The 14,909-nt window shown below is 38.8% G+C and overlaps 1 protein-coding gene across 1 annotated transcript; it reads right to left on the reverse strand.

Moving 5' to 3' along the window:
• Positions 1-1,497: 1,497 nt before the first annotated feature.
• LOC125029579 lies at positions 1,498-9,463 on the reverse strand. The gene is made up of 2 exons (XM_047619551.1): positions 9,315-9,463; positions 1,498-4,160 (listed from the first exon to the last, which is right to left on the reverse strand). Exons 1-2 carry the CDS (start codon positions 9,355-9,357, stop codon positions 2,293-2,295), a joined length of 1,911 nt encoding a protein of 636 aa, XP_047475507.1. The 5' UTR covers positions 9,358-9,463; the 3' UTR covers positions 1,498-2,292.
• Between the last annotated feature and the right edge of the window lie 5,446 nt (positions 9,464-14,909).

Consider the following 14,909-nt stretch of genomic DNA (forward strand, 5'->3'; position numbering starts at 1 on the left):
CTGCAGAGATAGGCAATAAAGCTGCATAGTATTAATAAGGGAGAAGGAGGTAGTAGATGAAAGCTGTGGGAGTGGATATGGAATAGAGGATATTGGGAGAGGAATGTTTTCTGGAGGTTGAGCAGTGACCTAGACTACTGAAGTGACAGCAGGAACTGAGGAGGTAGTAGTGTTGAGTTGTAGTCAAAGGAGAGCCTTGGGTCAGGAAATTAACATCAGTGAGGCTTATTGATAAAGGGCAAGAATCAATGCCCCTAAGTAAGATACAAAAATCTTTATTACTGCCCATGGTAAGCCTGAGGGGAGAAGTGGTCCACCCCTCCGTTGTTCAGGACTGGCACAAAGCCAGCCATTCCTCCTTTCAACACAGCTATCACACCATACGAAGTGGATAGAGAAAAGGCAAAAAAATAAAATAAAAAGGGTAGAGAAGACTGCAAAATTAGTTGTCTACAGCTGAGGCCCAAAGTAGGGATTTATTTAGTTGTTGAAAAATTTCTGCGAGAGGACAAAGCCCCCAAGTAAGGAAGAGCTATATGGTCATGGAGAAAGAGTTAATGATTATGATAAGTGGACAGAACAAGGTGAAGAAAAGGAAAAGGAAATAAGAAAGGACCAAGCAAAATTAGTTAAGGCAGGGGCTGAGGACCAAGGTAAGGGTGATTACTTCCATAGGGCCTCTGTCCCTGTCTCCTAAGCTCCCCACAACAATGAGCAACGAATTGGGAGGCCAGGGAAGAGATGATCTCTCTTCTAAGCCCACCCATGACAAACAGGCAAGGGATGGGGATAGGGGTATTTATTTATTTATTAAAAACTCTGCCACATCAACATCTAAGGTCATTAGCAGTGTATACAAAACGTATTGATAGGGTGACTTAAGGAAGTTATTTTGGTTCCGTAAGGTGAGGTCTGTAAATTTCCAGAATAGTCAATGGTTAAAACAAAAAAATGTGCCAGACATCAAAGGTCACAGAGCATTATAACAGTAATGTGGAGAAAAGGGTAATAATGAATTAATGATTAGGATAAGTGGACTGAAGGGGATAAAGAGTAAGACGCTGCAAAATTTGTTGAGGGGAGGGCCGAGGTCCAAGGTAGGGGGATTCCCTACATTGGGCCTCAGTCCCTGCCCCCTAAGCCCCCCCCCCCACACACACAAAAGAAGAGAGGGATTCCTTGTTCTTCGAATTCAAGTCCTTTTTCTCCTTAGAACTTGTTACAACAGTTGCAAAGTATCCTATACACCAACAACTACACATTTCCCTTGTATTGTACATCCTTAAGATATAACAGAACTGGACCTTGGCAAAGTTTTTTTTCCCCTGCTACTTCCGTTTTCCTCTTTTATATAGTAGTAAACATGTAATATTCACTTTTGGATGAGTGTTTATTAAAATTACAGTTTGAAACATATTTGTAACATATAACAGAATAAAGAACTATGAAGTGAAAGATGGTAATTTAAGTGAGGGAGAGGATAATGAAGGAAAAAAATCTTAAGAAACTTTTATTCTACTAAAACATAATTTATTGGTGTACAAGTAGTGATTACTGAATGACTGCAGTGATGCATATGCACCAAGTGTTCGATAACTGCTTGCCTTATTGACCTAAATAACAATTATTGTTATAAATCTATACTGAAAATGTGGATTACACATTTGCCCACTTCTACTATCTACTGATACAAAAATACCACAGACGCCTTTTAAAAGGCAAATCTTTATTTAATAAGATATATGTCAAATACTTTTTACTACTGGTCTGTCCGTAACTATAAATAATATGACAGCAATTTGTATCAGCAAATAGTTATATCATCCAACTCTTGGGATTGGCAATGATTAGCTCAATTAGCACAGCCAAAGGACATCCATGCAGTACAACTTCACTGCACAGTTTCCTTAACCAATCATATGTGAAAGGTTCTGTATTCAGGAATGTTTTTTTTTCTGCTTTCACATCTGTGAATGAAGATTTAACCATTTGATATGAATATAGGAGTTTAAACTAACACGAGTATGCATAAAAAATAACTTACATAAAAAGATTTCAAATGAAAAGTGAATAACACTAGTCTATCTATAAAATGAAACTGCTTATTGTCATCACCCAAGGAGATGATGTGCATTTGAGAACTCTGGGCAGCACTAGCTTCTTCATGTGTCAACCCCAAAATAAACTTGCATGTCCAAATGGAAGTGCCCTCATAAAGATTTCTATACATCATAACTGTGCAAAATCTTGGCATGGGATAAATCTTGGGATATGTACATAGGGCATTACATATCATTTTGATTCACTCTGTTTACTGGTGGCACTACTCTCCCCACTCTTGCTCTCTTTGCCTACACCTTCACTCACTGATACCGTTTTTTCTGGGACTTTCTTTAACTCCCCAGCTGATCCGGTAGTCGCCTTTTCCTGGGCCATCTTCATGGCCCCTTCAACTTTCTCTTGTTTTATTAGCCTTCCAACTTTTACTTCCCCCTTTTCTTGAATGCTAATTTCTTCTTGATTTCCTTCCTCTTCCTGACTTTCTAGTTCCTCTTCCTCTTGTCCCTCAATATCCTCCCCTTCCTCTTGTTCCTCTAAGCCTTCTTCTTCCTGGCCTTCTAATTCCTCCTCTTCCTCCTCCTCGTCCTGAGCCTCAAGTTCTTCATCTTCCTCACCTTCCATTTCCTCCCCCTCTTGACCTCCCATTTCTTCCTGCTCAACTCCTTCCTCTTCCATTTCTTCTTCTTCATCTTCATATCCCTCCCCAGTTTCATTTGCATTTCCACCCTGTCCATTTGCCTGCTCTAACTTCATGGCTTTGATTTCAGACATTTCTTCCTCTAGATCTTCCACAGGCTGGCCAAGTATCATACTTGGTTCTTCTGCAGCATTTTCCATTTCTTTTACCAGTTGCCTTAGCTTAAAATTAGATGATATAGCAAATTTGTTGTACTCCGGAATGGACATAGCATAAACATACATGATTCTATCTTTGGTCTGTACTCTCTCTCTAGGGCACTTTGCTTTTAATTTGGTTTGGAAGGATGTCCGAGCATGTTCACTCTTCCTTCTGCTAAAGCATGAAGAGGTACTGTCAATCAAAATGGGTACATCACCATACACAGCAGCCTTTGACAACTCTTCATGAATCTTCTCATCACTTTCATGGATGAGTGTGGTATACCGGAAACCATACTTTTCAATAGATCTTGACCATATTTTCTTGGCGATGAAGCATTCTAAGTACTTGGGTTCAATCTCTCTTACTCCTTCCTCTGCATCGTGATCTAACTCATCACACCATTCTCGTATTTCACAGGTATCTTGATGCTTGTTGAACCACTCTGTCATTTCTGCTGGGGACATGGATACTATTTTTTTTGCATTTATCTTGCATACATGACAATACATATTGGCCACATCATAGTCCAATACAAGGCCTGTGGTCAGTTCAATAACTGCCCCAGCTACAAGGCAGAAATCACTACCCCACTGGTGATACGTGGTTGTAAAGGCAACTGTAAGATCAATTAAGCCATCTGTTTCTAGATGGCTCTTAAAAACTTCTCTGACAATGCCAACAGAAAATAGCAAGCTGTCTTCTGTATCTGTAACAACGTCATTTATGACCTGTCTTGCATAAACAATAAATGTGGCCTCGTTAAGGCATCTGGCATTGAAATACTTGCAGTAGTGACGCAGGCCACTGTATCCAAGGCCATTGTCTAAAAATGCTGCAACATGTGCATAATTTATGTTTTCTGTTTTCTGAAGAATTGCATCCTTCTTTTCTCGTTTTCTTTTCCGTTCACGAATCAGGTTGGGTGTGTTTGTTGATTTGCTATCCTCACAGACTGTGCAAGACACAGTGAACTCTGAAATCATGCCCTTTGTTGTTGGCCTGACCCCTATTCTCACTGACTCTCCACACTCTCGACATGCTACCAAGGCACTCAAGGCTGAAACTTGGCTGGTAGTCATGTGAAGGCCTTCCGACATCCCATCATCCACCACCAATACTGATGAAACATTCTTCTCTTTCTTCACTGTTGCAGGACTGTCATCCCTGTCAACCCGGGCCCTTTTAGGAGCTCGCCCCCTTGGAGTAGGTGCATCAGGCTCCACATTTTTCCGAGGTCTTCCAACCCTCCTCCCAGGATCTGCAAAATTCAATTTAAAGTTGTTAATTGCAACTCTTGCTCAAATGCCACAAATCTAATAATAATAATAATAATAATAATAATCTTACCAATCAATGCACATCTTACAGTAATATCTAGTGATTTCATAAGGTGGTGTTAATGGAGGTAGAAATAACAGTGACTTACAGCAACAGCTTTCCAGAGCTTAAGAATAAACTAACTACAAATTTACACACATGGACATGCTCCCCCATCCCCCTACATATGATTTACTCCAATTCAACACACAATTCTATAAAAACCCTGTGAAATCAGAAACTCCCATACAAATACAAAAATTCAATAACATGGATAGCATTGTCTTTTTCAGGCTTTATTTAGGTGATCTCTCTGTCCAAAATTGACATTTTACAGAAGTAATTTACTGAATATGATTCTAAATTTCCTTTAAAAATTGTAGTAGTAGAATATGTACAATATCATATCTACCACATCATAACAAGTATGATGAATATAAAATTATGAGATGATGGATATTCTTTAAGCTTGTTAACATCTATATGACAACAAAAACTAATGACAGCTGTCTTCCTCTCAAACAATTCCTGCATCAACTTAAGGAAAATGTTAATCCCTCTCTTCTTGTCACTTTTTGTTTCAAGGTCCCCCTTTCCTTAAGCAACCTACAACTCAAAAACATAATTACATTACAGAAAAGTCACTGACCCTGCAGTGACGGTAAGTGAATACACAATTTTGCACAGTTACAGCCTTTCTACACTGGTCAAATCTTTGTATCCATTAATCTTTCCCCTCACCACTGATAAAATCAAAAAGGTTTTAGTTCCCACCCTGAATATGTCAATTCTTGACTTGGAAATCCAATGCCTGGCTGTTTCAGCAAATAATACAGGAGAGGGAGGTAAATGAAGAAGAGAATCTAAAAAGCATTCAATTTTGTTTTGATATTCAAATGGTACAGGATTCTTTCACTTTTGTTTAATTCATTAGCTATGAGTCCTCCTGTTCTTTCTCATCTTTTCCTCAAAACAATTACAGGATACTACATAAACTGGTCTTTATAATTTGTCTACTAACAATACATTTACAGACAGAATAAAAGTGATAACAACCCTAAAGTATAAAGTGTTGTCTTTTGTGCTTATAATTTTCAGCATGAGCTCTGTACTTTGATTCTGAAATCTACTATTGTGATTCTTTCTTTTTTTTATACCATGATCATCATTATTCATAGTAGAAGCAGTAGATCTACTGGTATTTTCTTTGGTTAATGCAAGTAATGTGTTCTAGTATTTAGCAATACTACATCATGGCATCAGCTCTAACCAATACCAATACCAACACCTTTTCTTTCCCATCCTACATCTTGTCTACAACTTTCTATGCAATGCAATCACAACTTTCTTGAGTATATTAGTTTCTAGTACTGTAAGAGGTAAAAATGCCATACAGCTAATGTTTCAACTTGGAATAGTTTGTTAAAAGTCTTGGGAAGGGGCTGCTGGTGGGTAACAAATAATGAGAGGCAGGTAAGGATTTAATGGATCTCCCAGACATTAGGTTCAATAACTTGTACAACCCCACCCCCCCAACCCTCCCTCTCTCAATAATAATAAAATATTACTTATTGTTGTTATTACACTGCCTTATAGACTACCTCTAGAGATGATATGGAGTTTGTGCAAAGAAAACAGTCTATTGCTATCTAGATAAAGCAAATTAACCCATTGCCGAAGGGCATGGCATGTACGTACATGCCATGCCCACTGAGTTTACTTGTTTAATTTTTTTTACATATAAATGGCTACACTTGTACTAAATCAACAATGAGCCAATTACAAGTACTGCCTGTCTCAACCATTCACCCTTTCCATTGATTTACGGAAATATTTTACGTTATCTTATTTTGACGTTACTAATGTTTATAACAAAATAACGCCATCAATATTCATAGCACTAGTAAAAAATACGGTTTTCCTGCCAATTCAAGGAAAGGTGAAATCAGGTAAGGTCACAAGATCTACTAATTGACTCCTTTGTGGCTAAACACTAGCAGAGCCATCTATGTACAGAGACATTTTACAAAAATAAAAAAATGAGCATAGCATTTTCTCCGGCAGCAATGAGTTAAATGACAAATGTAAACACTGTAGAATGACAAAAAAGCTAAAAACACTTAGGTAGAAAAAGAGAAAATAGCATTGCATAGGGGAGACATGGAGTCTTGTGCGTTCCTGAGAGTTCATGTGCGCCTGGCCTATAAACCAGAGTGGCCACTCAAGTAAGCTTAATGCCTGTATTTTGGGCCATGTGTGGGCAGTGAAGCATCTGGATCCAAGCATTTAATAGTATAATAGAAGAGATATTCAAGTAAAATGCTTGGAAGAAACAGCATTGCTTGATACAGTCTTATTCTAGATAATTACTTAATGCTTTGTTGATAAGTTTAACAAAATATGAGGCCATGTATTTCCATAGAATTTTTCCCCCCACATATAATTTTGATTGCCATGTGTGGATGTCCTCAATGATACCAGTTAAAAGGTTAATGGTGTCAAAGGACAGTTGCAGGGAAGCACTGCAGGATACGCTTTGAACTGACATGACAAAGTTGTTCACATGTATAATGGGCATTCCTCTTTGAAACCTACTACTGTGGCAATGTATGATGATAGCATGATAGCTACTATTAGATGCTGTGTTTCTTAGGTTTATAATGAATGGTCTTGAAACTGATCTACCTTCTACCTACATAAATCTACCCAATTGTTGGCAAATAGTCTGATATTAGTCTTGCATATATAACCCAGGTCAAAATGGAGCAATATCAGAAACAAAATTACACAATAAAAAGGGAAAATGAAACAAGCTAAATTTAAATACACTGAGCTATTGCAAATAAAAAGCAAAATAAACAAGTGCATTGCAGCATCAACTAAAGCCAAACAGATTATTTAACTTTCCTTTTCTAACACTCGATAACCTAGGCTAACTTTCAAATGCAATAAGCAAATAATTTGCAGCAATTCACCAACTATCTGCCCCTCAACTCAAGCAAACTTCCAACCCACTTGCCAATTGCAACCTGCACCTCATGGTTTGCAAATAGACATGTCTAATGTGTCTGACCGATTTTACAAAGGCATTAAATAATGTGGATCACAATATACATGTGGCCCACCTATATCATTTTGCCTGCAGAACTTCACTGCTGCTTTTCATAAAATTCTTTCTCTGCAAGAGGGGCAGAGAACGGGATACAGAAGTGAGACATCTGATTGGTTGCCCACTACACGTTGAGTACCAAAGGGGATATGTATCGACCAGTTGTCTTCCTTGTAGTTATCAACAACTTTCCACTCCTAAAGAACAAAACAGTCACAGAGGCAACAGAACTCCAGAACAACCTATTTCAGCACAAGATCACCATAACAAACCTACAATGGGAAGAATTATCCTAAATCCTAGCAAGTGAGAAGTCCTATAGAGTAATGTATGGCATCTGTTTCTTGGTCAAACTTAGGATGATAACAATAACAATATCAATAATAATAATAAGCCAAGCTCACAGCCAGAGTCCACTCATTGCTCCTGAGTTTCAGCTCTAACTTGCTCTGCATAGCAAGGTGAAGAACTTTAAGTATTGTGACAGAGATGCAGACTTACCATCTTTAGTGAGTGCATCTGCATTGCAAAGCAGTACCCCCCTCTCAAAAAAAAAAAAAAAAAAATATATATATATTTATATATATTACATATAATAAAGATAAGTCTACAATACTGATACACTCCCCAGAGACTAATTCCTCAATTTCACATCACATCTTTCTTTCAAATAAGTTTACTTGCCATGACTTTTGAGCACTGCCTGAGGGAAGGATTGATGAAACTCAGGAGCACTAAGTGGACTTAGGGCCATGCATGGTGCTTTCTGCGATCTTTTCCCTTTAGCTATGGAACACTTTATACATTTATATTGTAAAGACAAATATCAACACTTGCCTTCACACTTTCACCACTCTGGCAAAAAGTAATAGATCTCAACCACGTATATTTTAGCAATGCAGAGCTTCTAAATGTACCAATCAATTTAGTGTCAAGTAAAGTCCCAATCCAAGCTATATCTTGCACAAATAAACATGATGGAACCTTTTTGCTCTTTTCCCGAGAACTGAAGCTGAAGAGGACATGATCCGAGACCGTTTAAATTATATCTATAGGCTTTCTTTCTCCCATCACTAGAAATGGATTTGAATAAACTAAAGCCAATATAATTACAAATAAAAGACCTCTTTGGAAAGCCACATTCAAAAAAATGCAAAACTGAAAGCATTCTTGACTACATCTAATTTGATAATAAACCTTGACACCAGCAACCTTAATTTGCTTTCACAAGTTAAAAAGTTGTACAAAAGTTAAACTATCATGTAAATAATATGGTATTATGTCATAAGTGAATATAACTACCCGATACCTGCAAATTCAGAATGACTGACCACTTCATAACAAAAACATTAATTACACTTTCTAAACCACTGCAATCCTAATTCCAACACAATCTTGAGTACATGTGTATTTATGCTCACACCCATTGTACATCATAAGGTTTTATACAGATTCACAGACCGCTAACTAGGCCAAGTAAACGGTGCAACGAAAAAAAATAAATACAAAAAATCTTTAACCAACTGAAGTGTCAATTCCAAAAGTCACTTTTGGAAAGCTTTGCACAACGCAGTAAAACTCAATAAGCCTAAAGAATAAGTTGCATTACTTAATCACCTTCGTCCTGCAATGCCCAGTCTTTCAAAACACAGGGACCCGAGATAGGCCTAAATATCGCTGGAGAAAAGTCTGGCTTGTTAACATGCCAGTCCACGCAGGCCTTATTCCAATGAAATCGCACTCATATGCTCTACATTCATTACCTACACCTTACTTACATTTACCCTTCCCCATGTTCCGCATATCAAGGCGAAGAGCAGCCTCTCGCCATCATAATATTTTGACATTCGACCCAAACCGTCAAGTTTTCACCCGACGCCATTGCATCTCCCTTAAATCTTCCTCTATTTCCCTTAAATACAGGGGAATAAGAGCCCATCCTCCTTATAAAGACACACATCAACTCCGACCAGTGCTCTCGCTTACTTTTCCCAGCCTTCTGCTTTTTAGGCCTTCCCTTCCGCCTCATTTTGGTGAAGTTTCCGACGTAATTCCAACAGAGAAAACCTGGCGAGGCGAGGCGTCCACACAAACAACACTTGGGAGCCAGGCGGAGTTATAGCTCGCGATTCCTGGGCGCTGATTGGTCGAGCGCCACTCAAAGCCCGGCTCTGAGTGGTCCGCTCGCCCGCTGCCATGTCTGCGCGACGGCCAATCAGAATGCTGATTTAATTAAGGCGCCAAGATTCAAGCCATAACTTTCATTTGATACAGAAGCGATGATTTTTTTATCCAATTGAAATACATAGGCCCATTCGGGTACTGCATAAACATATGACACACCATGGGATCAATATAAATCCCCAACATAGTGTTTACACTTAAAAATCGACCAACATTCGTACGTCTGGCTGCGGTGAAAGTCCCCCATTCCCTCCCTCATGTTTGCGGGAAAAAATCTTTCTATATAATGGGGATACTGATGTATATTAAAGAACTTTCCCAATCCAGTATTTTCCTTTGCCCCATGATACTCTAAGAATACTAACGGTGTGGAAAGATAGAAAAGGCTGTAGGACTGATTAATGGCGGTTCTATAAGCCTACATATGCCATAAGTATGTGGCACTACTTTCCCTCAAGACTCCCAAACCCCCCTCGCATATCGACCCTGCACTTTTATTTTCTACCTGGTTCCGCATATAAGTGCGGCAAATACCCTGCGGACTGGCCTCTTAATTCAATTTCCCACTGCAGCCATACACATCGAAGGAAACGTTACATAGTTCGACCGCTGAAGATGAAATGACAAATAATTTTCTTTCTACACAAGTCTCCCCGATCGCCGGCATCCTCTCTCTCTCTTTCCCTCAGATAAAGTTTTATGGTCCCCCCTTCAACAACGGAGATATAGGGCAACCTCGAGTCCTTTAGTTACCCTTCTAATTTCTTAATGCCGCGGTAACTGTTCTAGTTGTTTCTTTCGCGAGCAGATCTTTTTTTTACTGGGTGTTCTAATCAGTATACTCTAGATAATGCAGTGCTGTCCGTTATGTGTGAGAGTTGCCAGGCATTGCCATATTCTATATTATTGAACATAAGTGTTAATTTCTTCCATGGATCTGTTTATTCAAGTTAGTATCAACACATAGTTCTGGATTGATTTGCCATATTCAATATATATGATCTTCTTAAGGCTCACACGAAAAGGGAATATATGGTGAATGAAGGCAGACAACATCTCTTGCGTTCACAGCTGTGTTGTGCGTACTCACGTGTCATGAAAGATGCTCAATTTCGTATTTCCTTTCCATTCCCTTCCCGTACGAGAAAGTGCTGTATAATTGACAACTGCACTTTGCTGCGTTGTGCTCTTGTATAACGTTGCGAAGACGGAAGTGTGGAGTACTGCGCATATTGGTTTAATTGCCTACGTGTATTAATCACATTTGCCAGCATGGTGCTGATATGCCTCCGACGACATACTGTACATGTTTTTGACGTATATTCCTTCCATATAATGTATGATGTGTATATATTATATATATTTATATATACATATATACACACACACACGCACACGCGCACACACATACACACAAACACACACACACACACACATATATATATATATATATATATATACATATATGCAATACACACACACACACACACGTGTGTGTGTGTATATATATACACATGCACATATATGTATATTTGTATATATATATATGTGTGTAAATATATTTATATTTATGTATATATATACATATTTATATATGTGTGTCTGTGTATGTATATGCATATGTATATATATATATGTATGTATATGTATATATATGTAATATGTATATATATATTCACTTATGTTTGTGTGTGTGCGCGCGCACACACACACACACACACATACGTGTGTGTGTGTGTATATTTAAATAACTATACATATATACACTTATTTATTAATTTGCACATGTGTCGAGTAAGCGGCTGGTTTACGTAATCAGTGATAATGCAAGCCGGCAGAGTATCCGGTGATAAGCCTCAGCGTGGGTGGGGACGGTTGGCAACGCAGAGGAGGGCGGTAACAGTGAGATGGACATCTCTTCATTCAATGTAAAAAGAGGTGGGTAGTGAACGAAAGATCCTGCCATCTTTCTAAATCGAATTCTCGATGATCTATGCTCTTAGGCGGTCGGTTATATCATTTGCACCTGTGTGTATTCGGTATATGTGTGTGTGTGTGTGTGTGTGTGTGTGTGTGTGTGTGTGTGTGTGTGTGTGTGTGTGTGTGTGTGTGTATGTGTGTGTGTGCGCGCGTGTTCGGATATATCTACGTAAGGAGGTATATCATAAAGCCAGTCCCAGCCAGTCCATTCGCTGCCAAGGAGACGGCAGAATGGACTTTTGTCCATTTTTGTCTCCCTAATGATCATTCTCTTTCCAACACTGAGATATTGCATATCGTCCTTAATACGACCTCTCGTCTTATGTCTTCTCCTCCTCTAATTTCCACCGACCTGTAGCTCCAGCGGTCTTCTCTTCATGGTTATTCATATTCTGTTCTTTTTCACAACTCCATACTATCTCGCCTCTGTTCTCTTTAAAATATTTTCATCCCCTTTTAATATCCACGCTTACGCCCCCAACCAGTAATCTAGGTCTAATAGCTGTTTTACAGACTGGTCCTTAGCGGGCAACTTCCCGTCAAACAATACTCTGGTGACTTCTCTATACTCTCTCCACTCCGTTGTGATTGTGTCTCTCAAAGTCCTTTTGCTGCTCTTGTTTGTCTCCATCGAGTTCCCTAGTTCCTAGTTGTCTGCTTGATCTAGTGCTGATCTTCCCGTGTCTTTCATTTTGTTTTTATTGTATCTCTTTCCTCCGGTCATTACTTCCGTTTTCTGTACATAAATTTTGGGGGCTTCTCGTTTTCACGATTCTCTCCCACTCTTTTATCCAGTTTGCAATTGTCCTTCTCACCAAACAGCTTCTACTGCAGCAATGGTCCACGACATTCTTCGCTGATCACCCTAGGACTCATAGCACTCCCCTGGTGCATGCCTACTTTTCCTCCAGAGTCTTGCGTTTTGCCAAGGAGTGCCTTGATATTTGCTGTTGCTCGGGGTTACGTGTTTTGTATGATTTCTACTAGGTGATCAGGCACTTCTTTCTTCCATAGGCTGCAGTACACCTGTTCCATGGGGGGTCACATAACCCTACTCTCGGTCAACAACCCATGATATACTTTCCTGAGGTAACAATAAGAACAGAAGAAGGGGATGAAGAAGAGAAGGAAAAAGAAAGGGGGAGAAGAATAGACCCCGTAAAATTGAGGCGAGGGCTGAGGTCCAAGGCAAGGGTGACTCCCTAAAGTGGGCTTCAGTCTCCGTCTCCTAAGGGATTCGCCTGTTGTTGTTTTTTCTCCTTTCTCCATATTCTCTCCGTGATCTAGCGTGTTCACATGGCCCCGTTTTGTTTCAGGGCTTTGATCTATTGCTTACCTTCGGCGGGATGTTTTGTTCATTTTCCTGATGGATTTTCCGGCTTCCTGGATTATGACGGGATTAAGAAGCCCATCCACTTCTGGTCTTTCTGTCAGTTCTTCAGCCACGTTATGGATGTCTATACATACATACATGCGCGCACACACGCACACACACACACACACACACACATATATATATACATATACATATATATATATGTATACATATACATATATATTTATATATAATGTATATATATACATATATATAATATAAAACTATATATATATACTGTATATATATATATATATATATCTTATCAACAATACGTAGCAAGACCAGATAGTACACTTCACACCTCTGTCCCAGCAGCCGCCCGGCCTTCCGCACGGAAGTAAACATCCGCCCTCGAAAGGAACCGCCGCATAAAAGGGCACGTTCGTTAAAACAGAGGGAGGGAGGCACGGCAGACAGGCCAAGCCACAGAAGGTCCAGCTCCACCAACCTCATCCTCGACCCCAGGGGCACGGGGGTCTCTTGGGGTGAGGGGGTCTCATATTTATTTTCAACAATAAACAGGCAAGTTAAGACCCCTTTCGTTGACCCGCCCTAGACCATCTCACGTGTCGTTCACATCTGGTGGCTTGCGGTGGTCTCTCGTTCACAGACACACACAGATATATATATATATATATATATATATATATATATATATACATATACACATATATACTGTCTATATATGTGTGTATATATATACTGTCAATATATATATGTATATATATATATATACTGTCTATATATATATATAAATATATATGCTGTCTATATATACGTATATATATGCTGTCTATATATATATATAATATATGTATGTGTGTGTGTGTGTGTGTGTGTGTGTGTGTGTGTGTGTGTGTGTGTGTGTGTGTGTGTGTGTGTGTGTGTGTGTGTGTTTGTGTGTGGGTGCGTGCTGTGTATCCGTGCGTGTATGTGTGGTGTGCGAGTTAATTCGAAAATATAAATGTTTCATTATATATTTTCACATTTTAAGACTCCTTGGGTGTTGGAATGAATATTACATCTTTTGATACTAGGTCTTACTCTGTATTATCTGTTAACGATCAACCTTCCCTTTTCCTGTAATGTTGATTTGCGTGAGAACTGTACGTTTCATACACTAATATTTACACTAATAAAAGCTTAACTCATCCACGGGTTATACAAAGATGTGTCAAAGTTATAGTAAAACATGACATACTGAAGTCACACAGATGTCACTGCGTTCATTTTAATAAATATAGAATAAAAGTATGTAATGATGTATTGCCGTGTAATAATACATCACTTGCGCCGTGGAGACATCCATTTCTCAATTACCTTTTTCTACTTAATTCACTACTATTCGGAAAACCGCCAAATATTTGTGACGGAAGGGGTGAACACTGACGTCACGCTTCTGCAATAAGCTTCGGAAATCTTTATTCTAGATACTGCGGAAGGAGGGGATAAAATAACAATAGTAGGAGGAAAATACGCTGATGCTGATGATTGAAAACAAGGCAACGATTGTTAAGTAAAGAACAAGTCACTGACAAAATGCAAATAATTGTATAAAATTGTTGTGTGTACCACCGCTTACTTGTTTACTTATTTTAAAGCCCTTTTTAAGTATACTCTATATTCTCCGACATGTTTTACTATACTGCGGACGCATATTTACAGTTGTAATTGCAATTTATATGTTTGTACTCAATGGAAAGAATTTCGTCTATGCCTCTCAGGTCTGGTAATAATTATTATTTTATAGGCTTATGACACATACCTTTCTCATGTCAGCTGTTTTGAAACTTGCATTAGACCTTAGCATTTTAGATATGTAATCTATGAATGAAATGTTTACCCTCCATATCCTTGAACAGTAAAGTAAGTTTACTGATAACTAGAACCTAATTTCCGATGAAAATATAACTGATAATATAAAACATGCAGCTGTGTGATCGGGCACACGAACGAGGATGAATTTATCAAGTCAAAACTAATATGTGAAAAGAAACGTCCAAGGTGACAGTGACACTTACCAGCCTTCGTTGCTCAGT

Source organism: Penaeus chinensis, chromosome 10 (genome assembly GCF_019202785.1).
Source record: "Penaeus chinensis breed Huanghai No. 1 chromosome 10, ASM1920278v2, whole genome shotgun sequence".
Lineage (NCBI taxonomy): Eukaryota > Metazoa > Arthropoda > Malacostraca > Decapoda > Penaeidae > Penaeus > Penaeus chinensis.

Bases quoted from the DNA above. Each gene is read 5' to 3' on its own strand.
- LOC125029579 (XM_047619551.1), bottom strand. From the start codon at position 9,357: ATGAGGCGGAAGGGAAGGCCTAAAAAGCAGAAGGCTGGGAAAA. The intron at 4,161-9,314 runs GTAAGCGAGAGC...TGAATTTTGCAG, and splicing joins AAAGCAGAAGGCTGGGAAAA to ATCCTGGGAGGAGGGTTGGA.